Source organism: Gigantopelta aegis, chromosome 13 (assembly GCF_016097555.1).
Source record: "Gigantopelta aegis isolate Gae_Host chromosome 13, Gae_host_genome, whole genome shotgun sequence".
Lineage (NCBI taxonomy): Eukaryota > Metazoa > Mollusca > Gastropoda > Neomphalida > Peltospiridae > Gigantopelta > Gigantopelta aegis.
The window spans coordinates 18,827,489-18,854,252 of NC_054711.1; the positions used below are offsets into that span (position 1 = coordinate 18,827,489).

The 26,764-nt window shown below is 36.5% G+C and overlaps 2 protein-coding genes across 2 annotated transcripts in view; one reads left to right on the forward strand and one right to left on the reverse strand.

Annotated features, from left to right (window-relative positions):
* Positions 1-468: 468 nt before the first annotated feature.
* Positions 469-5,553, forward strand: LOC121387187. The gene is made up of 4 exons (XM_041518213.1): positions 469-479; positions 1,235-1,395; positions 3,422-3,521; positions 4,991-5,553. Exons 1-4 carry the CDS (start codon positions 469-471, stop codon positions 5,304-5,306), a joined length of 588 nt encoding a protein of 195 aa, XP_041374147.1. The 3' UTR covers positions 5,307-5,553.
* A 7,042-nt stretch (positions 5,554-12,595) lies between these two features.
* LOC121387077 (bax inhibitor 1-like) overlaps positions 12,596-26,764 on the reverse strand; it is a 24,737-nt gene continuing 10,568 nt past the window's right edge. The window contains exons 3-8 of the mRNA XM_041518089.1: positions 22,893-23,013; positions 22,347-22,496; positions 19,948-20,027; positions 18,221-18,321; positions 17,664-17,733; positions 12,596-14,845 (exon numbers count right to left, since the gene is read on the reverse strand). Of these exons, the coding sequence (XP_041374023.1) occupies positions 14,819-14,845; positions 17,664-17,733; positions 18,221-18,321; positions 19,948-20,027; positions 22,347-22,496; positions 22,893-23,013 (549 nt within the window). The 3' untranslated portion in view covers positions 12,596-14,818. The remainder of the gene's footprint in view (positions 14,846-17,663; positions 17,734-18,220; positions 18,322-19,947; positions 20,028-22,346; positions 22,497-22,892; positions 23,014-26,764) is intronic.

Sequence of the window (26,764 nt, forward strand, 5' to 3'; positions counted from 1 at the left end):
TAAATCTAATATTGTTTGTAGTCGAGGTTGACTGTTACATAATTTATTTAAGCACTGGCGCAGGGAAATTAAATCCTTTTGGTCAAATTGCCCATGCATGGGGACCGTGGCCCGAATCGCCCGCAAATTTCTGATAACCACGATGCGGGAGGATGTTAATGTTGTATGTATGCATTTGTTGGGTTAGTATGTATAATATGGGCATGTATGTATGTAGTGCATATGTATCTGTATCTGTATATGTATGCATATGATATATAGCCATGATATATGATTACCAAAAATATATCATTGAAGTTCATAAAAGTAATATCATGTAAAGTAAGGTCAACATACTACAAACCGCCAAGGTACAGTTAAACTGAATGGTACAATTGCACAGACTAAAAGCAGAACTGCTCAAGCAATCCATTTACCGTGTTGTTCACACACCTTTTATAATAATGAATAGAGGGAAACGTTACCACGATGAAGAAAAGGTATGACAAAATTATCGGAAAAATGTGCTATGGTATACAAATCGGTTAACAGACCAATCCACGTATATGCTGTAGTGGTTCATGAGGGCCTATTGTGCGTGTCTTTCTCTAAATATTTCTCATTCTAAATCTACAGAGAATTATATTTTAAAATATTGCTCCTTGAGGTCGTTGCCAGTGTAGACTATGTCAGCCGGTAACAACAGAACCATGTTAATGGACTAAAATTAAAAACTGAAATATAGTTATTGTTTTGAATATTAACATGGATATCTTCAAGGGGTTTTAGGTCATAACATTTTGTTAAATCTGAAACATTAATTTTACTGCCCTATGAATGTCTTTTTTATTGGTACGTAAGTGATGATTAATTACAATAGAATTTTGGACCATAAAAACATTAGGCAACACACACGATTATATATATATATATAGATATATATATATAAAAATATATATATATATAATATTATAAGCACTGTATATACACTATACAAAACAGAAAAATGATTCAGTGCGTAATTGTCATGAAAAAAACATAACATTTCCATGCATTACTTTTTATGACACCTAATAGCCGATGTGTATTTTGTGATGGGCTGACGTTAAACAGTCATTTCCATTCAATTCATTCATTATAGTTGAAGACATTAACTGGACGGGACAGGTTATACGAACATGTCCTTAGAACATGTTCTTTGCCTTACCAGTTTGAGTCACTTAATTGAATCTACTTGGTATCTTCGTATAAACAGGGTGGTTGAGGGAATACGGCAGCAGAGCAGCTATTCCTGCAGTGACAGGAAGTGTAGAGACCCCTCAGCGTCATGTCATCATGTGACTGGATCGTGCAATGGGCCGTGTATTGCTGGTTGGCAAGGACTACCTTGCAACGTGAGTGTGACCCAATCTACAGGTAGGTCCATCACTTCTGTTATTTGACGCAATAGTGCATTCTTAGCTGTGCCTGATCTCAAATCTCAAATCTCTGGCATAGGGACCAGAACATGTGCTATATCCTGAAAAAGTCATTATGGTTTCGATAAATAAGAACGGCCAACAATAATGACATTTTAGGAAGTGGAACTCATAGTATTGGTGGACATTTTATTGTGTGCTGTAGACTGTTGTAGTTAGTAAGTTGTTGCTTAAATGATCTGCTTGGCCCAGCATGGTTCATTATGATTATATTGTATATAGCGTGCCTGCTGCCATATAGATGTTTGTGCGTTCCTGGGGTTGGTTGTCCAATGGTGATCACTGCTCTTCTAGACTGCTACTGGTGGGCACAGCTTCTGTTCATTAGGTTCCTTAGTGGATTGAGATCTGGCCTGGTGCTTATAAAACTTTTAGAGTCTACACTCGAGACTCTAATAGAGTCTGAGACACTAACATCATGACAACTCCATACAAATTGTATGTGTGTGACGTCATTAAAGCACAGGACCTGGCCTCGCAGTGAGCCAAGAGAGGTCGCGATGACGTTCTGTTGTAGGAATTATGTTACCTGCCGAAAATGACATTGCCTGTAGATAGATCTGCTAGTCAGCGTGGTTACCAGAATGTGTTACAACGATCAGATTAAGGATTTGACACCTGTACCTTTCTCCATTCAGATTCCCCTTAGTCAAATGCCACTGTCGGACGAGTGTTAGCGTGGATACCCTTGTTGTTATAGTAGTTTTGCCTCCAGACACAAATACGTCCTCATGACCAATCTACGTTTCCATAACACCGTACCAAACAATGGCATAGGAGGATTGAACATACTGCTTGGTCTAAAACCTGATGATTACACATACACATAGTGACTATTTTAATAGTAGCACGCACATGTTTCGATCACAATAGATACACTGAAACCGGTTCAAATTAAATTGTAGGAATTTACTGATCAGATGAAACAACGTTTTATGACATCAGACACTAATGACAATACTGGTTGCGTTAACGGTGCTATTAGACGTTGGGAGTACTTTGAACGTTGTCCCTGTGAGATGCTATATGATATACAGCTATTGTCCGTCGGATCATGAAACAATGATTTTACCTTGAACTGCCGGGTAAAACTATTATAATTTGATATAATAACGTTAGATTCATCATAAGACTGAAAACAAAACACAAATTATAGTCATATTGCTGTGTAAGACCTCGAGGCGACCTGAAATGGAAACAACTCTAATTAAAACTCGGCTGAAATACAAAACATTGCATGAACTGGCATTCAGTTCCAGATATTGATACATACATGAAATATATTGTTGCCTCATAATTATGGGACTGTGTCCGCTTTTAAACATCGCATAACGTAACGGTTAAGTGAGTTTTGAAAACAAGAAAATAATTCCAGCAAAAGGGATGAATCGCAAAATGTTAAAATTTAATATTGAATGCATAGAAAATAAAGACATTTTCTGGGTGAGTTACATAGTATGTAGCGATGATAACCCACCCTTGTACTGTGCTTCACTGTGTTTCTGAACTAGGTATTTTCAATTACAAATTGGAAAATATCACCACATTTACGTTTCCCATGAGCTTTCTTTGTGCTGGTCTGTCAGTCTGTCAAGCTAGTCTAGAGCATGGTAGTCCACATTCTATATTTGCATGTCAACACCCCCCCCCCCCCCCCCCCCCCCCCCACACACACACACACGAATATAAAATCTTGGTTATGCCAATGAAAACTAGGGTGCTTTTACAATGTACTAGCAAAACGCTAATTAGTCCATTTACTTCCCTGTTCCAGCTACCGGTACCTAGGGTTTTTACAAAGAACGCTATTGCCGCACATCGAAAGAGTAAGTCAGTATATCTGTGTTCAAATATATAGGTTTTCTATTGATGATATATAGCAATTTAAAGCCCTTTTTAATACATATGTCATTTCTTATAGTACTAAATCATATTTCCTTCTTGTGATTTTTATTTATATTTAGACACCAGTCAAAAGGACAGTGAGTCCACGATTGTTGCAATGGCTGCTATAATAGGAATACTTTCCGTAATACTGATTGCAGGTGCTGGGGCATTCTTCTGGTAAGTGTGTTGTTGTGTTGTGTTTTTAAACAGAAGGCATTAACGGGCATTTTATTTGAATGGACACACATATTTAAAAGTACTGGGCAGGCTCCACAGATTACACATAGAAGACACTATTTAAACATGTCCACTACTCAATTGTATTTATTTTGGATACAGATATCTCCCGATGCACACAATTCCCCATTTACTAAAACAACAGCCCTGTCGCATTGATCCCTAGTTTGGTTTTCCACTACGCACCAGAAGTCCAGATAATGGCCATTTACAATGTTTCTTTATCCCAGGCACGGCGGAAACAAGTAGACATTGGTAGGAGGGGCTGATTGAGATCGAGGGCGCAAAGCAAAGTTTCTAGGGGGTTCGGGGGGTATGCTCTCCCATAACATTTTGTGAACTAGATGTCCTGAAATACAATTTCTTGCATTCTACAGGAAAACGTCATATTAGTCCTTCAGCTAAAATTATGCTTGTTAATAAGTAATAAAATAAAACAAATTTATTATTATATTACTGCTGATTTTCCCCGACATCTAGTGTTGACCGATACACTGAAAGAAAGACTGGGGTTTTTTTTTATCGATGAAGAATTAAATCATTAGAAAAATGCGAACTCATATCCAGAACAGATCAATCCTGGCCAAAAAAATCTAAATCTTAATAACATTAATTGCGACCATAACCAGATTTCTTTTTTAATTACATACTTATAATATCAAAATCGTACGTCACTTAGGACTGGACATTGTAGACTAAAGGCCCACCTCCATCGCTTAAGGCTCAAACATACAGGAGAATGTCACTGCAACAGTGGATCTCAGACACCAGAACACATTCTTCAAAGATGCCCTCTGTTCAAAACATAAGGCAAAACATCTGGCCAGAAGAAAAGAGCATCAAAGAAAAGCTATGGGGCAGCCCTGGTGAGCTTCAGTTGACGATCCAGTTCATTGATGCAGCACATCTCAGGGTTTAGTGAGCATATGAAACCGAACGAGAAGAAGAAAGAAGAAGAAGAATGTTAAAAAGAATGAACATTTCGGAAACCAGTCAAAATAGCTCGTAAACGTTAGCGAAAAACGGCTAGCTGAACCTTTTAGTTTTAAAAGCTCCGTGGGATAAACTATTTGAGAAATCAAAATCTGGGTCGTTAAGCTCGATTGTGGGCGGGGCCTATGCTGATACTCGAACACCAGCTGCTCTAAATGTTTACTTTTGTTTGATGAATTCTAAGCAATAATTATATGAAGGTAATAAAATTCTACATTCCTTTCAGTTTAATACCGTTTTTGTGAACTCGTACATTACAAAATGGTATCTAGCTCGCTTTCGCTCGTTAGATACCATTTTCTAATGTTCATAAAAATGGTATGAAACTGAAAGTCGTGTAATATTCTTTATTTATGGCACAATATAAAATAGCTTTTAAGAGAAATATCTTGACATGTACTTTTATAATAATTCAGGTACGTCAGACGCCACAGGATGACGTCAGGATCTACAACTAAAGAAAACACAAGTCCAACAAACCAAGATGGCGAACACTATGACATCGTGGGCGGACAGACCGGTCGAGAACGAAATACCGCCAGAGTTGACGTTTCTTACGAGGGTGGATACGAGAATTCACCACGGTCACGTGGAACAGATGATATTCCACAGCGCCCCCTAGGTGATAATGAGAGGGGTAACGTTAATGCAGGACAAGACATTCAGCTGAACGAATATGAACATCTTGATCCATCACAATCACCGCAGAATATTTACGATAAAGTTACTTAACCCACTTATAAACAAGTCACACCAACATCTAGATGCCAACTACTTGTGGTATAGGGCGAACAACCTCTAGTGGAGATGAGGGGGTGGGGCACAGTTTCTTATGGGGGAGCACAGTCTAGAGATATCTAGTGGGGGGGGGGGGGGGACAAACCACATCTTTATCTTTATGAAGAGTAGGACACAAAAGTTAATATTTTCCTCCTTGAATGGAAGGTGCAAAGACCCCCCCCCCCCCCCCCCCCCCCCCCCCCCCCTCACCTACCGGTTCCTTCAAGCCTGTTCCTATCCAGCAGGCCTACGCATTTACGTCAGTTTCACTCCTAATATTAGCTGATGTGTTTCGTGCTGGGATGACGTTAAACATTCATTAATTTTGTTCCCACACAGAGCGAATTTAATGCCACTAATTCGACTTCTCTCTCAGTAACCACTAACCCATTTTTCTAGACAGACAGACCAGATAGCTGAGGTGTGTGTGCCCATGATAACGTGCTTGAACCGTAATTGGATATAACCTGAGCATGAAAATAACTAGAAATGAAATGAAAAATATGATAGATATTTGACTCTGTGACCTTAAACGTTGTTCCAAAACTACTCTTTATATGAGGATTCTGTGGCGTTTGTTCTGAATAATTTGAACAGAAATACCTAGAAATATAATGTAAATGTTTTACTGATAATGACTTAAAATCATTTAGCAAGTGATAGTGTCATGGTGCCTCATTTGCATGAAGGACATTGATGTGCATGGACAAATCTGATGTATATCTGTTGAATGGTTTGCAAAAACAACTGTTCGCTTGAAGTTGCAGATCCTTGTTTCAACCCGTGAAAATTGACACTAAATTTGGTTAAGTTACAATAGAGTAAAACAAGAGTCTGTAATGTAACTGGGCGCCCCTAATAGTGAAAAATGCACAGTAGTGTTTAAAACCCAATAACGTGTCTGCATGTAATGGCTATTTTAATGTCGGTGGTTCTTGTTTTCAGTCCTCTACCGGCCCAATCGAAGGGTATTATATAGGTTTCGTCTCCATCTTTCTGTCTACTTTATGTATTCAGGAGAAGGTGGAAGGGGGAAAAAAAAGTTGCATCGTGTTGTGTGTATTATCAATGTGTGGATCATTCTGTTAAAACATTTTAAATTGCCTTTGATTTGAGTTCCATTGTAATTTTTATTGAAAATCCTCTTTTGCAGACCCCCAATAGTATTTTATCTTAGTTTTATTAAATGTTTCTTTAGTCCAGATGCACACCGTCTTTTTTTTTCTTCTATATACAGTATAAATGTAGTGAAGTTTTATTTAGTTATTTGTCTAAAATTGTATATAATATATATTAACAATATGACATGTAGTATATTTATAGTTAACTACTAATAACGATTCAAGCTGATGGCATGTGATTTATATTAAATACATCTATAAAAGCATTTAACTGTGTAAATTGGAAGAAAAAAAACCCCCAGCTTTTCATACCTTTTCGTAATTAAATTTTATGATTTAATTTTTTTTTCAATCGATTCATAATCTTGATATTGATTTAAGTCAAATGTATTGTAGGTAAATGAAATGAAAAACAATAATTTGGTTAATTTTAGATTAGATTGGCATGTAAATTGAATTAAATTAAATTGTTTTTATATTGGCATGTAAATTGAATTAAATTAAATTGTTTTTAGATTGGCATGTAAATTGAATTAAATTAAATTATTTTTAACTTGACTGGCTTTTCAAACTGGCATCAGTTTTCATGATATTTCCATGTTCTCTTCTGTTACCAGTGTTCTGTGTTCTATGTTGTAATTAGTGACACTGGATATGTGTTTTCTATAGGCATGTTTTTATTTTAAGTTAGTTGATTTTTTCTCATTATCAGGGGTGGGAATTCTCCTCGGATCAGCTATTTTCCTCTCATGGAACATTGCGATTCCTCACATTTTAATCGTCCTTTCCTCCAAAATGTGTCAGATGAAACACATTTTAATTTGGGATTTCAAGAATTTCCGGAACCCGTCGAGATTTCCTCTTTTTTACAGTTCACCAATTCCCACCCCTGACTTATTCCCTTTCTTTTTTCTTTTTTTTTTTCTTCTTTTTTTTTTCTTCTTTTTTTTTCTGATGTAATTTATCTTATTTATTAATGTCTTGTCCATTTGGTCCATGAACTTTGTATTGTAAACCCAGATTTATTTACTTACGATGTCAGTTCAACTCATATTTAATTTCTTTTCTAAAGTACATAAATAATATTGTTTTAAAACGCCCAACAAAACAAACGGTTAATGTTAGTTAACCATTATTTACTATTAATATATTGTCATCTTTTTTTCCTTCTCTCCGTGATTTGGTGCCAGGAATGCTTTTGAGTTAATACTTCTACAATAAAAGAAATATCACTGCTGGAGGATTACATACCTTAGCCTCAACTTATATATATATATTATATATCATATTATTATATTCCGTATAATATATTAACTATATATCTTGGAAGCTATATAGATTATTCTTCGCTATTGTGAGGTGGTAACAATTAATACTAAGTAATGGATAGAACTTCTATGTCAGGGTACGCATCACGGAAATGCGTTCTGGATCATGCTATAAGTTAATGTATTGCAATGACAGTTTGTACGATGCGACGCATTGGCTCAACAAACTCAGTCTAAAAACTAATTGGTTCACAATATATTAAGTTTCTAATAAATGCATTACGTGAACATTTGCTTCAGTAAACAATCTGCAGTAGTAAAATTTACTGCTTCACTTAAGATTAAAAGCATATATATTATTTCTTCTGTTTTTTTCCCAGAGATTGTATACATTTTTAATGTTGCCTTGTAAACAGGTGTTTATGCTAGTTACATCCACCTAATCGAAACTAAGATGACCATAAAACAGAAACCATAAAAAGACATAAGGGCTGGAAGAAATTGTGTAGGATCTGGGGGTAGATTGGGGGGGGTACCGGATGGGGGAGCTGAACGTTAAATTTAATTTGCAGTATATACTTTACTAATCGCAGGAAGGGATTAATTTAACCATATTTATAATTACTGGAAACCGGGAAATGGAATTTTGTCAAATCAGTTTTTCTCAACTGATAAATTATCGTAATTTAAAAATATTTTAAAATGTCTTGTTAAAACTAATTTCTTGTTGTCTGTATGGGTGTGTTGTATATTTGTTTAATAAAAATATTTGTGATTATTTCAGTGTTTGTATTTTAGACGCAAGTCATCAAATTAATTTCTACATGGTTAGAAACCACCCATTAACCCAAATAAAGAAACACAAACAGACACACGCATACCCCCCCCCCCACCCATACACACACACACACACACATACACACACACATACACATACAGGGCCGACACATATACAGAAACACACACACACACACGTACATACACATATACAGACAACAACACACACAAGGCAGACACCCACATATATTACTATATCAGAACCACACATACAGACAGGCACACAACATAACAGACACACATACACATACATATACACACCCATACCCCTACACACACACACATATAACTTCTTATACAGAACACACACACACATATATTAACTGTATAGCAGATACACCCACCTACAGGACACACACACAAAATATTATAATATTAGACACACACATATACTAAATATATCAGACAAACACATTGGTATAATATACAGACCACACATATGTAAATAACAGACACATACATATATAATATACAGACACACACACATATATATAAGTACAGAACACACATATGATTATTATACAGACACACATACATACAGACACACACAATATTCAGACACATACACATACAGACGCACACACACACACAAACATACATACGCACAAACACACACACACACACACACACACGCGCGAACAAACACACACACACACACATATATAATATACAGACACACACACCTATATGATATACAGACACACACACATACAGACACACACGCACACGCAAATACACACACACTCGCACAGACACACACACACGTAGAGAGAGACACACACAGACACACACACACACACACACGAGAGAGAGAGAGAGAGAGAGAGAGAGAGAGAGAGAGAGAGAGAGAGAGAGAGAGAGACAGACAGACAAACACAGATATGGAGACAGAGAGAGACACACACACACACACACAGTCTCACACACACACACACACACACAGTGACACACACATACAGTGAGAGACACACACATACACACAGAGAGAGACACAAACACACACACACACACAATGTCATATAGATACACACAGAGAGAGAACAAACACACACACACAGAGAGAGAGAGAGAGAGAGAGAGAGAGAGAGAGAGAGAGAGAGAGAGAGAGAGAGAGAGAGAGAGAGAGAGAGAGAGAGAGAGAGAGAGAGAGAGACACACACAGACAACACACACAGAGGCACACACACAGAGACACACACACACACACACAGAGACACACACATAGAGACACACACAGAGAGGCACACAGACACACAAACACACAGATATATAGACACACACACACACACATCGAGACACACACACACAGAGAGACACACGCACACAGAGAGAGACAGACAGAGAGACACACACAGAGACAGAGAGAGAGAGAGAGAGAGAGAGAGAGAGAGAGAGAGAGAGAGAGAGACACACACACAAACACGCACAAACACACACACACATACATACACGTATAATATACAGACACACACACACACATACAGACACACACGCACGCACGCACACACACACCTTGACTCTTGAAATGGAGGCATGCAGCAATTATCTTAGGAGTTTATTTGGGCAGTTTCTAAGTTGCAAAATTACCTTCGGAGGGGTGCGAACCTCAAACACTCTCTAGGACATGTTTTACGATTAAAGTAGTGCTATAAACTGAATTGAACTGGATGGCATTAAACCTCGCTAACATTTATTGTACAGTCTTACGAATATGCATTGGCGTAGCCAGTCTGGTGCAGCATGGGGGGGGGGGGCATGGGCCCTCACCTTGTAGCCTACCCTCCCATACGTTCACAGCACATAAATGTGGGCGACCCCTCCCAGTATAAAACGACAATGCTTACGCACCCCAACTCCGACTTCCAATGCCATGGTTCTGATCAATAATCAAACACTTACCTCGGTTGATATATTCACTCAACACTTGTAGAAAGAGCACAACAGTTCGCTGTCGTCATTGGGAAGTGTTAGATCCATGCACAGCTATTTTACATTTACACACAAATATAAAATCATTATTAAATGACAAACAGCGATTCTGTTCATGCATTTCTGAAAAGTTAAAACAATAGCAGGGCCGTAGCTAGGATATTTTGTTTGGGGGGGGGGGGGGGGGCAACTGAGTAGTTAATAGTTTAAAACTCCTTTTCTTTAAGTTTCTATAATGCTTGCCCCCATACTAGCTACGGCCCTGAATAGACAGAAAAATGTACGTGATATCGCTTTGACATCAATATGCATATTAAAAAGTCAAAACATTGTTGACGTCACGGCGTTTCCGGCCATTTTCGTGACTTAACGGAACATGTCGAATTGCACACTTCAGCACCATCCCTTTGATTGGCGCCTGATGTTGAATAAAGTTAGGTCGGGGCCAGTGGCATAGCGAGGTGGTGGGCCACCCACAATCAATTTTTAATTTTCTGTATTAAATTTTATAAAATCATGTATTTATTTGTATATATTGCGTTGTTGTTTTAGCTCTGCCCATATGCGGATGTTATGCAAATAAATCATTCTTATTATGTTTACATTGTACATAGTGTGGGTTGCCTCCCCTCCCCCCCCATTGTGTGTCAAGGGTAGAATTAATTTTGCAAAGAATATAAAGTAGGCCCTACATAAAAGGTATTTTGTTTGTTTTTCTGGTAAATTCAAAACGTAGGTCACATATTAACCTGTATGCGCTTCAAATAATACAAATTATTATAATTTTTTTTTTAAATGTAAACGAAATTATTTAGATGTATTTTTGTTCACTGGCAAAGCCAGAAGGCGGTCATGCAGGTTTTCTCTCTAAGACTATGTGTACAAATTACCAAATGCTTGACATCCAATAGCCGATGATTCATAAATCAGTGCTCTAGTGGTGTCACTAAACAAAACAAACTTTTAACTATATCAGGGGCGGGGCGTAGCCCAGTGGTAAAGCATTCACTTGATGCGCGGTCGGTCTAGGATCAATCCGCGTCGGTGTACCCACTGGGTTATTTCTCGTTCCAGCCACCACTGGTATAACAAAGACCGTGGCATGTACTATTCAGTCTATGGGATGGTGCATATAAAAAATCCCTTGCTGCTAATCGAAAAAGAGTAGGCGTCCATGAAGTGGCAACGACAGTTTTCCTCTCTCCATATGTGTGGTCCTTAACTATATGTATGACGCCCTATAACCGTAATTAAATGTATGGAGTGCGTCATTAAATAATTTAAAAAAAGAAGTAAAGTTTGTTTTATTTAACGACGCCACTAGACTTAAATAAAACATTACCTTCCTTTATCTACATCGCCAAGTGATTGATTTGTTATATATGCCTAAAATGTTGAACATTTTAATGGGATTCCTAATTTAGGTGCTTGCTAAATTTTGTGAGCTTGGACTAATCAGTAATGTAATAAAAAATATTTAGGGGTCACAGCTGGCTTGTGACTACTTTTTTGTTCTCCAAAAGATGTCACGGGACCCCTGTGACAACCCTTTGGATCCGCGCCTGATTGCCTTGTTATAATGTCATTTTCTTTGTCCATGCATTTGTGATATAAACATGTACATATAAATCCTTTGCAAAAAAATAATAAAGTACATACAATTATTCATAATGTATCAATTAAAATTGTAATCTGTTCTCTGTCAACATGGAGAAATTCAACCTGTGACTTTATGTGTTAACAAGTCGATCACCCATATATTTTACAATATAAATTTATAAAACAGAAGTAAATGAACTTCTTAAGATGTAATGTTTTGCAGGCATGTAATTCAATACATAAAGCTTTACATTTCAAAAGAAAATGAATGGTATTTTTGATAATTTTGCAACTTTAAAACTGCCCAGATATTGCTGTGCAAGGAATTGCTGCTTGCCTCCGCTTCATGGGTAAATGTCAGTCTTTGTCAAGGTGTGTGTATGGGCATGCGTGTCTTTGTCTGTGTTTGTTTATTTGGGTTAGTGGGTGGTTTCCAACCATGTAGAAATAAATTTGATGACTTGCGTCTAAAATACAAACACTGAAATAATCACAAAATTGTTTATTAAACAAATATACAACACACCCATACAGAGAACAGGAAATTATTTTTAACAAGACATTTTAAAATATTTTTAAATTACGATAATTTATCAGTTGAGAAAAACTGATTTGACAAAATTCTATTTCCCGCTTTCCAGTAATTATAAATATGGTTAAATATAATTTAATCCCTTCCTGCGATTAACGCATATATTCAAATTTAATCCCCATTCAATAATGATATACACAATTTCACGTTATCTGTTTTATGATGCAAATCTTAGTTTAGATAATGTATGTAACTAGCATACAACATGTTTACATGGCAACAAATAAAAAATTGATACAATCTGCTGAAAAAAAAAGCAATAAATATATGCTTTATTCTTAGTGTTGGAATACATTTTACTGACTGCAGATTGTTACTGAAGCAAATGTTCATGTAAATAATAATGTGAACCAATTATTTTGTGGAAATTTGTGGCAATACATTAACTAAACATTGCAGAACATACCAAGAACAGCTCTATCCATATACATGTAAATATACCTCCATAGGAAGTGTTAGTTTCTACTAAAGTGAATTAACCAAACACAAAAAAAATTCTCCAGCAGTTATATTTCCTTTATTGTAGAAGTATTAACTCAAAAGCATTCCTGGCACCAAATCAATAAGAAAAAAGAAAAAGATGTCAATATATTAATAGTAAATAATGGTTAACTAACCGTTTGTTTTTGTTGGGCATTTTAAAACAATATTATTTATGTACTTTATAAAAGAAATTAAATTTAATATGAATTCAAGTTTAATTGACATCGCAAGTAAGTAATAAATCTGGGTTTACAATACAATGTTCATGGACCAAATGGACAAGACATTAATAAATAAAATATATTACATCAGAAAAAAAAGAAAAAAGAAAGGAAATAATGCAGAGGTGGGAATTGCTGAACTGTAAAAAAGAGGAAATCTAGAGGGTTCCAGGAAATTCTTGAAATCCTGTGTTAAAATCAGTGCCATCTGAACCATTTTGGAGGAAAGGTCGCTTATAAAATGCGAGGAAACGCAATGTTCCATGAGAGATGATCCCAGGAGAATTCCCACTCCTGATAATGAGAACAAAATCAACTCAACTTAAAATAAAAAGATGCCTATGCAAAACACATATTCAGTGTCACTAACTACAACACAGAACACTGGTGACAGAAGAAAATATGGAAATACCATGAAAACTGATGCCACTTTGAAAAGCCAGTCAAGTCAAAAACAATTTACTAGTAATTTAATTCAATTTACGTACCAATCTAAAAGCAATTTAATTTAATTCAATTTACATGCCAATCTAATCTAAAAGTAACCAAATTATTGTTTTTCATTCCATTTACCTGCAATACATTTGCCTTAAATCAATATCAAGATTATGAATCGACTGAAAAAAAATTAAATCATGAACATTAATTACGAAAATGTATGAAAAGCTGGGTTGTTGTTTTTTCCAATTTACATAATTAAATGCTTTTATAGATGAATATAATATAAATCACATGGCATTAGCTTGAATTGTTATTAGTAGTTAACTATAAATATACTACATGTCATATTGTTAATATATATTATATAAAATTTTAGACAAATAACTAAATAAAACTTCACTACATTTATACTGTATATAGAAGGGAAAAAAAGACGGTGTGCATCTGGACTAAAGAAACATTTAATCAAACTAAGATAAAATGCTATTGGGGGTCTGCAAAAAAGGATTTTCAATAAAAATTACAATGGAACTCAAAGGCAATTTAAATTTTTTTAACAGAACAATCCACACATTGATAATACACACAACACAATGCAACTTTTTTTCCCCCTTCCACCTTCTCCTGAATACATAGTATTTTATAAATAATTTTTTTAAATATGGATTCTGATTAGGTTAATAGAAATTATACAAATGTGTATACTTCTTGGCAAGACAATCCATTGAAGGAAATTAACCTTTAGAGAGGACATTCAATAATCTTTGTTTTCTTTAATTGACAACATTACAACAATCTGTATTTACTGTGAATCCATTTATTTTTTTAATCTTTACAAGGACAATAATGTTACAATAGTCTGAGTTTACTGTTCGAATGAAGACATTACAACAGTCTGTTTGAAATCTTTAAGAGAGGACACACATTACAACAGTCTGTTTTGAATTCTTTATCCAGTGTTGAAGCGATGTCTTCAGTTTTTCTTATTCTTCTTGCTTTCCTGCAATGATGAAAGTAATTTGTTAGGCGATGAAAAAAATACAATCTTACGGGTCTTTTACACAATAGGGTATTATCTTTAAGTTATGGGTCTGTTACAGAATAGGGTATTATCTTTAAGTTATGGGTCTGTTACAGAATAGGGTATTATCTTTCAAAGGACACAAACATATTTTATTATTACCCACCTGGGCCCTTGCTTATAAAACCTTTTAAGAGTCCAGACTCAATCTCTAATGATGTCACACGCATACAATTTGTATGGAGAAAGAAGTGTTTTATTTAATGACACACTCAACACATTTTATTTACAGTTATATGGCGTCAGACATATGGTTAAGGACCACACAGATTTTGAGAGGAAACCCGCTGTCGCCACTACATGGGCTACTCTTTCAGATTAGCAGCAAGGGATCTTTTATTTGCGCTTCCCATAGGCAGGATAGCACAAACCATGGCCTTTGTTGAACCAGTTATGGATCACTGGTCGGTACAAGTGGTTTACACCTACCCATTGAGCCTTGCGGAGCACTCACTCAGGGTTTGGAGTCAGTATCTGGATTAAAAATCCCATGCCTTGACTGGGATTCGAACCCAGTACCTACCAGCATGTAGACCGATGGCCTACCACGACGCCACCGTGGCCGGTCTCTCTATTAAGAGTCTCGAGTCTAGACTAAAAGTTTAATAAGCACCAGGTCTGGTCAACGTCTTACAAATTTCATATGCACCACCTGTTGCACACTAGTTACTAAATTATATTATTCCATTAAGCGATATAATCTTCCCTGGTCTCGTTGAGTTATGACAGAAGTAATTGTAAAATTTTACATTATTTGAAGGTGGGTAATAAATAAAATACTACACTAATTTTTGCCAAATATATAGAGGATTCATCACAAGTGTTTTTTGACATGAAAAATATCAACAGACTTTATGTTAATCAGTATTTATCGTGACTCTGTCGAGACAAATACTGATTAACTAGACCAGGTTGATATTTTACATAATAAAAAACCACGAGTACCGAATTCTGTTTATCCTATTACACTTCTAAAATAACATTTTAATAAAAAAAAATTGTAAATCACAGTACTAAAGTCCCTGCCATCGGTAATATGACACAATCACAATTAGCACATATTAGTTTGATGTCACATCAGCTTGACCCATCCACAGCAAGACATTACCAAGAGACCTGGCAAAATTGCATACCATTATTAACCGGGTTAATACACCAAATTATCATATGGGTTTATGACATGGATGACTCAATTTTTTTTTTAAATGTGCATCTTCCCAAACAGAATTAAAAAAACAAAACGACACTGGAAAATTAATGAAGAGAACAGTGTAACATAACCCGTTATATTCAACCAATGTAATAGTATAGTAATGGCAGACGTACAGTGTGCATACATGTATTTTATCATCCATTGAAGGCTTTTGTAGGATATACCACTGGCACTATAATTTGCGATATCTCCTGCGATATTCTCCTAGGAGATATTGCTTCTTATAATCTCGATTGGTCAAATTGTAATAACAAGACATTATTTTATTACGTCACTGTGTAGGTTTCTGCATTAAACCTATCATTAATCATGTTACACCACTGCCATTCTGCTAGTAAATGAGTCTACCGCTGACAAATATAGTGACATTCATCCTACATTACTGACATTGTTTACAATTGTCGCAAATGAAAAGAATGATAATGGATGATAAAACGAATACCTCCCTCATGTTTTGTGATATCATAATTTATCAGCACTTTTTGATGAAAAGTATTTAAATCCCTGACAAACCTCGAATTTCATACTTTTATCAACTCGTGCTGATAAATTATGATATCACAAGACACTTGGGAAGTATTCTCTATATATCATGAAAATGTTTAATTTGCGGGCTCGTTAAGTTTCACAAGGGCCAATAAAAACTTATTTTAACTGTCCCTGTTGATCATATCGACTTTAAAGGGACATTCCCGAGTTTTCTGCAATTTTAAAGATCTTATCGACTAACAGACTTTTTAACGATTGTAATTACATATCAAATATATTTTTCTGTATAACATATTAGTGGCTGTATATTAAACATGTTTCTGGTCGTTCTGATATTTGTCCTAGGTTAAATTTCATTTTATTTCCTAAAATATGCTTTTTTCATATGTACAAAATTATTTGAAGACAAACTCCAGTTTGAGCTTCTTAGAAATATTAAGACGACCAGAAACACATTGAATATACAGACACTGATATTCTAAACAAGTTAATATATTTACCATATAAGTTTAATCGAAGAAATATTTTATTAGTCGGAAACATCTTACAATGCAGCAAACTCAGGAATGTCCCTTTAAGTTAACTTTCAACCCTGATATATTAAGGAATAAAGTGGAGTTTAAGCTACTACAATGCACATTACATTAGGAAAAGCAGAAACACCCTGAATATACAGACTGTGATGTTCTAAATGAGGAAATCTAGTTAATAAATTATCTATAATTTTGGTTGTTAAAGAGGTTTGGTCATTAGTCAAGACATCTATTATAATGGCTGAAAACAATCCTTTTCTGGGCTTCATTTTCTCGAAGCGACCTTGGCGCTAGGATCACTTATAAGGTTGTATTTAAGATGAAATTATTGACTAAGTGTTTGTAGAGTAGACAATAATTAAAGGTGATTTATAACAGTACATATTACCAAGTGTTTGTACAACAGATAATAATTTTAAAAGGACTATAATAACTACACATATTATTGACTAAATGTTTGTAGGGCGAGAAACAGTTTTGGAAAATGACAAGCAGCACTGACCTTGTTTGACAGGATGATGACAAGTCGGCGGAAAACTTGAATGAAATCGAGGAACAGGTCAACGCTGTGCCTACACAAAAGAAGAAATAAACACTATAAAACTTGAATGAAATCGAGGAACAGGTCAACGCTGTGCCTAGACAAAAGAAAAAATAAACACTATAAAACTTTAATGAAATCGAAAAACAGTTCAACAATGCCTATAATTAAACACTATAAAACTTTAATAAATGGTCAACACTGCCTACCCTCCCAAACCCTCCAGATATACACACAATAAAACTTGAACAAAAATGAGTAATGGGTCAACACTGTGCCTACCCTCCCGTACCCCCCGAACCCCACCACAAATATTGATACAATAAATCTTGAATAAAACTGAGAAACATTTTCATCAGTGTACAAACTGGGTTTTGGGATGTTTTTTCTTTACACACCTCCCACTCTTCAAAATGTCTAAATACATCCAGATTTTTTTTTAAACGACTACTGTTATGGACATTTTTAAATACAAACACATATGCTGGCGATTCTGACCCCGGGTATAAGTAACTTACCAGATGTAATCATCATCCCCATGGAGACGTTTTTCGATAATGAGCTGTGTGTCAAAGAGGATGAATGCACAGAACAGAATCAGTCCCCCGTACAGTGTGATCTGAAAGAAAAAAAACCCAAACCTATAGAGATAGATCTTAAAAAGAAGCGTGGTTTACCCCCACCACACTAGCTAGCACACACAAGAGAATCAGCCTTCCATACAACTTGAACTAAAAAAAAACACATATAAAAAACATAATTATTTAACTCTTAAATAAATTTGATCTACTCCACCACACTAGCTAACACACACAAGAGAATCGGTCCCCCATACAGCATGAACTAAAAAACCCATAAATATCTCTCTTTAATAAATGTGGTCTACTCCACCACACTAGCTAACACACACAAGAGAATCGGTCCCCCATACAGCATGAACTAAAAAACCATAAATATATCTCTTTAATAAATGTGGTCTACCCCACCACACTAGCTAACACACACAAGATAATCAGTCCCCCGTGCAGCGCAAACTAAAAAAGATGCCAGGGCTTCTAGATTATGGTAGCCCCACTCCCATGGCTAGTAATATTCAGTGTTGGGCTAGTAAATAATTACCATAACTAGCCTGACAGCTAGTGAAAAAAAAAAAAAAACCTTTGTGAGATGCTGAATTTACATATTTTATAAATATGCATATCCTGTCACCTCTTTCCACCCATCTTCATAAATCAAGGCTAATATTCGTTCCTCGTATTCAGCCTTGATACATGTAGTCAAGATTACTGATATCCACTACTAGCGCCCTCTATTGGAAGAAAATTTGTAACACCGATTATGTCCCTTACACGATGACATCACTGACCAATCACAGCATCAGTAACATGTGACAATCTTGAAAGCAATATCAAAAATTAACCGCCGGACGCTGATGCTGCCATCTTTGTTTACAATAACAAGGGAATCTATAAGGAGCGTTGCGATTCGTTGCAATCAGATCTCATCGCATCCAATTAAATTTAAGCATTTTGTGGCACGATTTCTTGACGACATGTATCAAGGCTGAATACGAGGAACGAATATTAGCCTTGATTTACGAAGATGCTTTCCACCCCAATCTAAGGATTTTAGGTGACATATCTGATTATTACTATTAGTAAAATTGTATTTATTTAAAGGAGGGCTAGTGAATTTTTAATCATGTCTAGTACATTTTTAAAAAATCACTGATCCCATGGCTAGTAGATTTTTATAAAATCCTAGAAGCCCTGGACACGCAAAAACCCTAAACTTAACTCTTAAATAAATGTGGTCTACCACACCACACTAGATAAAACACACACAATGAAATCAGTGCTCCATACAGAATGATCCGAAGAAAAAAACAGAGGAGAAGAAAAAAACCCATAGATATACCTGTACTTATGGAAAGAAATAAGGGAAGACGTCAAATTGTAGACCAAATTTAATTCACTACTAGCGTATTAATGTCTATATACACAAGTTGTAATGTGTGATTGAATGTCTGTAGTGTTGAATGTGCTGCCTATATGTTCCCAGTCAATTTCTGACAATATGAATTGATTTTTGATGCAGTCATTATTTCTTGTTGCTATCTGTGAGATCCTTTATTTCTTTCCATCAGTATATATACAAGTCTTATATAAATCATCCCTCCAATTTTTGTTTAGAAGGTCTTGCTTACAACGAAACATGTATATCATTGCTTGTGATATATACTCACATCGTAGATCATCTGTGAGCCGAAGAAGATGTTCGCAAAGGTGAGAAGCACCATCCACGAGAGAGCAGACAGCAGGACTCCTGAAACAGAGCATTAAACCATACAGAATGCTGCCTTAGTCAGGGGTTCCACCAGAGGGTAAAATGGGTATGGAAGGAAGGAAATGGTTTATTTAACGACACACTCAACACATTTTATTTACGGGTATATGGCGTCGGACATATGGTTAAGGACCACACACAGATATTGAGGGAGGAAACCCGCTGTCACCACTTCATAGGCTACTCTTTCCGATTAGCAGCAAGGGATCTTTTATATGCACCATCCCTAGACAGGATAGCACATACCACGGCCTTTGACGTATCAGTTGTGGTGCACTGGCCGGAGCTAAAAATAGCCCAATGGGCCTACTGACAGGGAACGATCCCCAACCGATCGTGCATCAAGCGAGAGCTTTACCACTGGGCTACGTCTCACCCCCAAATGGGTATGGAGACATACCCATATATATATATATATTTTTTTTTTTTGAGTTAACTTTTTGACAAAATTTATTATTCTTATCATTACTGTATGCTTTTCTTGACCCTACCGGCCTCGGTGGCGTCGTGGCAGGCCATCGGTCTACAGGCTGGTAGGTACTGGGTTTGGATCCCAGTCGAGGCATGGAATTTTTAATCCAGATACCGACTCCAAACCCTGAGTGAGTGCTCCGCAAGGCTCAATGGGTAGGTGTAAACCACTTGCACTGACCAGTGATCCATAACTGGTTCAACAAAGGCCATGGTTTGTGCTATCCTGCCTGTGGGAAGCGCAAATAAAAGATCCCTTGTTGCTAATCGGAAGAATAGCCCATGTAGTGGCAACAGTGGGTTTCCTCTCAAAATCTGTGTGGTCCTTAACCATACGTCTGACGCCATATAACCGTAAATAAAATGTGTTGAGTGCGTCGTTAAATAAAACATTTTTTTTTTCTTTTTTCATCACGTTTGCTTTTATATCATAACATGTTATGACGTTGTTAGATTAAGTCCTATCCTTTCACCCCTCTTGAAGAATATTAAAAAAAAAGTCAAAATGGCAGCTGTCACAAAATTACATGCTTTTTGCCTTATGCACGCAAATAAAAGATCCCTTGCTGCCTGCCGTAAAAGAGTAGCCTATGTGGCAACAGCGGGTATCCTCTAAAAAAATCGGTGTGGTCCTTAACCATATAACCGTAAATAAAATGTGTTGAGTGCGTCGTTAAATAAAACACTTCTTTCTTTCTTTCTTTCTTGACCCTAACCCCAAAGTTAACCCATTTTCTTTCTGGGAGAGACCGTGGAGTTTTAATTATTCACAGCACTTTTTTTGCTCTGTACTATCTGTACTATATTTGGGATTTTGTTTTGTCCTCAATGTGTTTCTTAATTGCAGGTGTTGACGTATGCAGGATTTACTTTGGGGTGGGGTGCGCAACTTGAAAAAAAAAGAGGATCTTTGTTAAGTGAAGGAGATGGGGTAACTGACTGAGATTGATAATGCCAAGCACCTGAGATTTTAGGGTGGAGGGGGGTCCGGAGGTATGCTCCCCCAAACATTTCAATTTTTTTAAAACTATATGTTCTAAAATGCAATTTCCTGTACTGTACAAGTAAAATTGATTGTAACAAAATGCAATGATGGTAGATGTAACACTTTCTGTAGTCTCTTTGAATAGAATGGAAACAGATGAATTGGAATGTAACTTTATAATGAATAATCTGAACTCAAAACATTTAAACACAGAAATTGTCATGACATTGTTTTGTCTTTACAAAAAAAAAAAATCTACTTCTTATACATATATATATATATTTGTGTTCAAAGTTTTAGGTTAATTACCTCCCTGTCATTGCTGCTGTAGATGTAGAGTTACGTTACTCACCTCCCATATAGAGGAAGGTCCTGTCATTGCTGCTGTAGATGTAGTTACGTTACTCACCTCCCATATAGAGGAAGGTCCTGTCATTGCTGCTGTAGATGTAGTTACGTTACTCACCTCCCATATAGAGGAAGGTCCTGTCATTGCTGCTGTAGATGTAGTTACGTTACTCACCTCCCATGTAGAGGAAGGTCCGGTCATTGCTGCTGTAGATGTAGAGTTACGTTACTCACCTCCCATGTAGAGGAAGGTCCTGTCATTGCTGCTGTAGATGTAGAGTTATGTTACTCACCTCCCATGTAGAGGAAGGTCCAGTCATTGCTGCTGTAGATGTAGAGTTACATTACTCACCTCCCATGTAGAGGAAGGTCCTGTCATTGCTGCTGTAGATGTAGAGTTACATTACTCACCTCCCATATAGAGGAAGGTCCTGTCATTGTTGCTTTAGATGTAGAGTTATGTTACTCACCTCCCATGTAGTTATGTTACTCACCTCCCATGTAGAGGAAGGTCCGGTCATTGCTGCTGTAGATGGATGCGAGGGAGAAGCTGATGAAGATGACCGACGTCCCCATCAACGCTGACGGGATGATGGACGGCTCGATCTGAATCGCCATGTCAAGAAGTGGGCCCAAAGACAGTCCTAAAATGTAACACACAGAACTATAACCATATGATGGACAGCTCGATCTGAATCGCCATGTCGAGAAGTGGGCCCATAGACAGTCCTGAAATATAACACACACACAGAACTATAACCACATGATGGATGGCTCGATCTGAATCGCCATGTCGAGAAGTGGGCCCATAGTCCTGAAATATAACACACACACACACAGAACTATAACCACATAATAGATGGCTCGATCTGAATCACCATGTCGAGAAGTGGGCCCATAGAGTCTTGAAATATAACACACACACACAGAACATTAACCACATGATGGACAGTTTGATCTGAATCGCCAGGTAAGCATAAAGTAACAGCAGGCCATATTTCACTTCCTAATTTGAGCACTGCCATGTCGACTGTACGTACCAGACAAGAAGGTGAATCCGGAGAAGATGGCCAGTCGTTTGAGCTGCGTCTCCTTACTGTGTTTGGTGAACATCAACCACATCATCAGGCCAACCGAGCCAAGAGCCGTCAGCAAGCCAGCCTGCAAGCAAAATATTTTTAAAAAAAATTATATAATAATTTATATTTATTACTCACCAGTGCAGGATATTGCTCATGTTATGACAATCACTCAACATCTAACTATTGTCCGAACTAAATTGTTAACAACTACAAAAAATTACTCTCCTACCTTTAATTGCAGTTAGATTTCCTCCAAAGTTTGTCCAGACAGAAATCTTGAAAAAACCATTACAATGACACAGATTCCACATACCAGATGATAACTATGTCACCTATATCGACTTCGCTGAGAGTGCATAAGGCAAAAAGCATGTAATTTTGTGACAGCTGCCATTTTGACTTTTTTTTTTAATATTCTTCAAGAGGGGTGAAAGGATAGGACTTAATCTAACAACGTCATAACATGTTATGATATAAAAGCAAACGTGATGAAAAAAGAAATAAAAAATGTTTTATTTAACGACGCACTCAACACATTTTATTTACGGTTATATGGCGTCAGACGTATGGTTAAGGACCACACAGATTTTGAGAGGAAACCCACTGTCGCCACTACATGGGCTACTCTTCCGATTAGCAACAAGGGATCTTTTATTTGCGCTTCCCACAGGCAGGATAGCACAAACCATGGCCTTTGTTGAACCAGTTATGGATCACTGGTCGGTGCAAGTGGTTTATACCTACCCACTGAGCCTTGCGGAGCACTCACTCAGGGTTTGGAGTCGGTATCTGGATTAAAAATCCCATGCCTCGACTGGGATCCGAACCCAGTACCTACCAGCCTGTAGACCGATGGCCTACCACGACCCCACCGAGGCCGGTCAAAGGTGATGACGTCATATTATTTATTATTATTTTTCATTAGTATTAAAAAAACAAATAATGATACCACTAGAGATCACCGATTTCATATTAATTGTGTCACATACTTTGGAGGTTTTCACCCCTCTTGAAGAGTATTCCATAAACAAGCAACATGGCAGATGGCAGAAAACTGCATGTATTTTTCCCTATGCAATCTCAGCAAAGACGATATCGGCAACATCGTTGCAGTCTCGTGTGTGGAATCAGTATATTTGTAGTGGGTTTTTTTTGCGATTTGTGTCTGGACAAACTTTGGAGGAAATCTAACGGCAATTAAAGGTAGGAGAGTAATTTTTTGTAGTTGTTAACAATTTGGTTCAGACAATAGTGTAATATTGGCATGACGTGAGCGTGACCCAATTGCTGACCCAATTCAAAGAAAAATAATGTGTAGTAGGTATCGACATCTGCTGACCAGCTTGCATGTCATACCATTTTTACTCATGAACAGTGTTGGTATCTGACTCGCTTTTGCTTGTTAAATACATTTGTACCAAAACTGTTCACTCATTTCATAAAAATGACAGGCAAGCTTGTATACTACCAAATCAAATCAAATAGACGACCATAGTAACATACGTGGCTAAAACTTCTACATGCAGCGTATCAATCAACATAAACGTCACAAATATAAATACTACCAACACTCACCCTTAAAGTGAATCACAAAAAATTGGGGGTCAAGATGCTCATGTCTGAGATAACGGGTAGCGTCTACCCTAGTTCTGTACAAAATTTGAGTACATTTTTTACAGGTACCCCATACATGTTTCAAGCACAAGGCTACTTGACACAGCAGTGTTCGAGATTAACGGTATCCTGATATCCCGGGGATACCAGAATTTAATTTTGGATACCAGACTTTAAGAACCCAGTATCCCACCGGGATACTATATAATACTAAATTCTCAGGTGGGATACCAGATTTTGAAATGTTAGTATCCAACTGGGATACTGCCCAAAAATTTTAATCTCGAACACTGCACAGTGGTGGCAGTGGTGGTACTAAATAAAATAAAATTGCATACATTTTTTGCCCAGATAAAACCTTTTTTTTTTTTACAACTAACACATTCATATTTATCACCAATCACAGGACTTGTGGTGTTCACTTCTCTATCAAAAGTTGGGTGCACCTCAAACTTTGACCCAGCCGGAGGTTATTTGGTTTAGTACTACCTTTAGTATTCTATATAATATACATGTATAAGGCGTATCATAAAATATTGTTTGTTTCTGGTTACCCGACAGACCCTAATTTGAACTTTTTTGTATATCCAATTTTTTTTTTTTAGTATAACAACGATTTCCACGAAAACATTCCAAAACTATCAGTATTACAAGCACTAATTTGGTGTCATTTAGGGGATAACCCTACTGTATTTTCCGATTTGCGGACGCATATCGGTGGTTTTACTGTCGCAAATTTAGTTTTATTGGCGACCCGTTAGCCACGAAATGTTTTCTTCTAACGATTGATGGAGTTACTTCCCTTCAAATTGAAGTTCGGTAACTTTCGTGAGATATCGGGCGAAGAGTCGGAAAGGTGTTCCGAATAATAATAATAATAATAATAATAATAATAACAACAACAACAACTATATTTAATGATTTACTCCAGTGACAAACTGGCCTTGTAGAAATTTAGTGACCTTCTGGGAGGGAATGTTTACCGATACTGATGGAGTTTACTGCCAAATCAAATGATTAAATATGTCAGTAAGATCTCGATGCATTTCGTTATTTTTTGTAAGTGGTCACTGGGAACTTCGCGGGTTTCCGCTAAAAACAGTGTCAGAATGACCATGTGTTTGACGTCCAATAGCCGATGATATTAAAGATAAAAATCAATGTGCTCTATTGGCGTCGTTAAATAAAACAAACTTTACTTTTCAACATTCGTTTGAGCATTCTGAGCATTTGTACTGCATTTCTATTCATTGGACCAATTGATTGCTTCAAACCAAGTGTGTACTTTAATACTGGATGCATACAGAATAAAACTAACATTGCAAATTATAAAATTGGTAAGTCTACCATTTCTTAGATACACTAGGAAAGATAATATTCATAACATTTTATTTTTAATGTTATTGTTGGACAGATAAATATAGAACCCTTCCTTTCAGTTTTCATTAAAAGAAATTGTTATAACTTATTTACTGGTTTCTATCCAATTAAGGTTCAACCAAGTCTGTCCTGGACCAGTACAGAAGTTAAGTGTTAGTATGAGAGTAAACCTTCTGCCTATTATTAAACAGCAAGGGGTCTTTTGTATGTACTCTCCCACAGATAGGTTAGCACCATGTTGCCCTCAAAATCAAAATGCCTTGCCTTTTACAAATTTATAAGTTGCCCATGTAAAAAGAAGCCTTTAAACACACCTATGTGGATAGTACTACATATTTCCTTTTTTTTAATTAAGTTGTGAAATAGATATAGAAAATAAAATGGCCATACGGTTTTTGTCCTTTTGAAAATTGTATAATGGAGAAAAAAAAAGCCCTTATATTTAAAACTGCACATAAAATATGCCCCCAAAACGTCACTTTATCATGTCTTACTTCATTTCTAGGGAAAACACTGTGATGAATGGTATTGTTGGTTTGCATAATGCATTTCTATACATGCAGAGGTTATTTTGGATACTGGTAGTCAACACCTTTATTTAATATCCATAAATAAAATTATTTTCCAAAATAAAATGTTTTTCCTACCTACATGTACCTACCCTATATTTTTGCAGCATGTAATAGGAAACAAGTAAAAAAAAAAAATTCGGCCTAATAAATTATATGTGTTTACACACAGACAGGCATTAATCATAGAGCTTGGTGCATGTACAGACATTTCCTTTCGGTTTCCACGCTAATGCTGATGCATACATGTAGCTTCTGTACTCTGAC

Excerpts from the sequence above, each read along its gene's own strand:
- LOC121387187 (XM_041518213.1), top strand. Across the intron at positions 1,396-3,421 it reads GAGTGTGACCCAATCTACAG|ACACCAGTCAAAAGGACAGT; the intron begins GTAGGTCCATCA and ends ATTTATATTTAG. Across the intron at positions 3,522-4,990 it reads GGTGCTGGGGCATTCTTCTG|GTACGTCAGACGCCACAGGA; the intron begins GTAAGTGTGTTG and ends ATAATAATTCAG.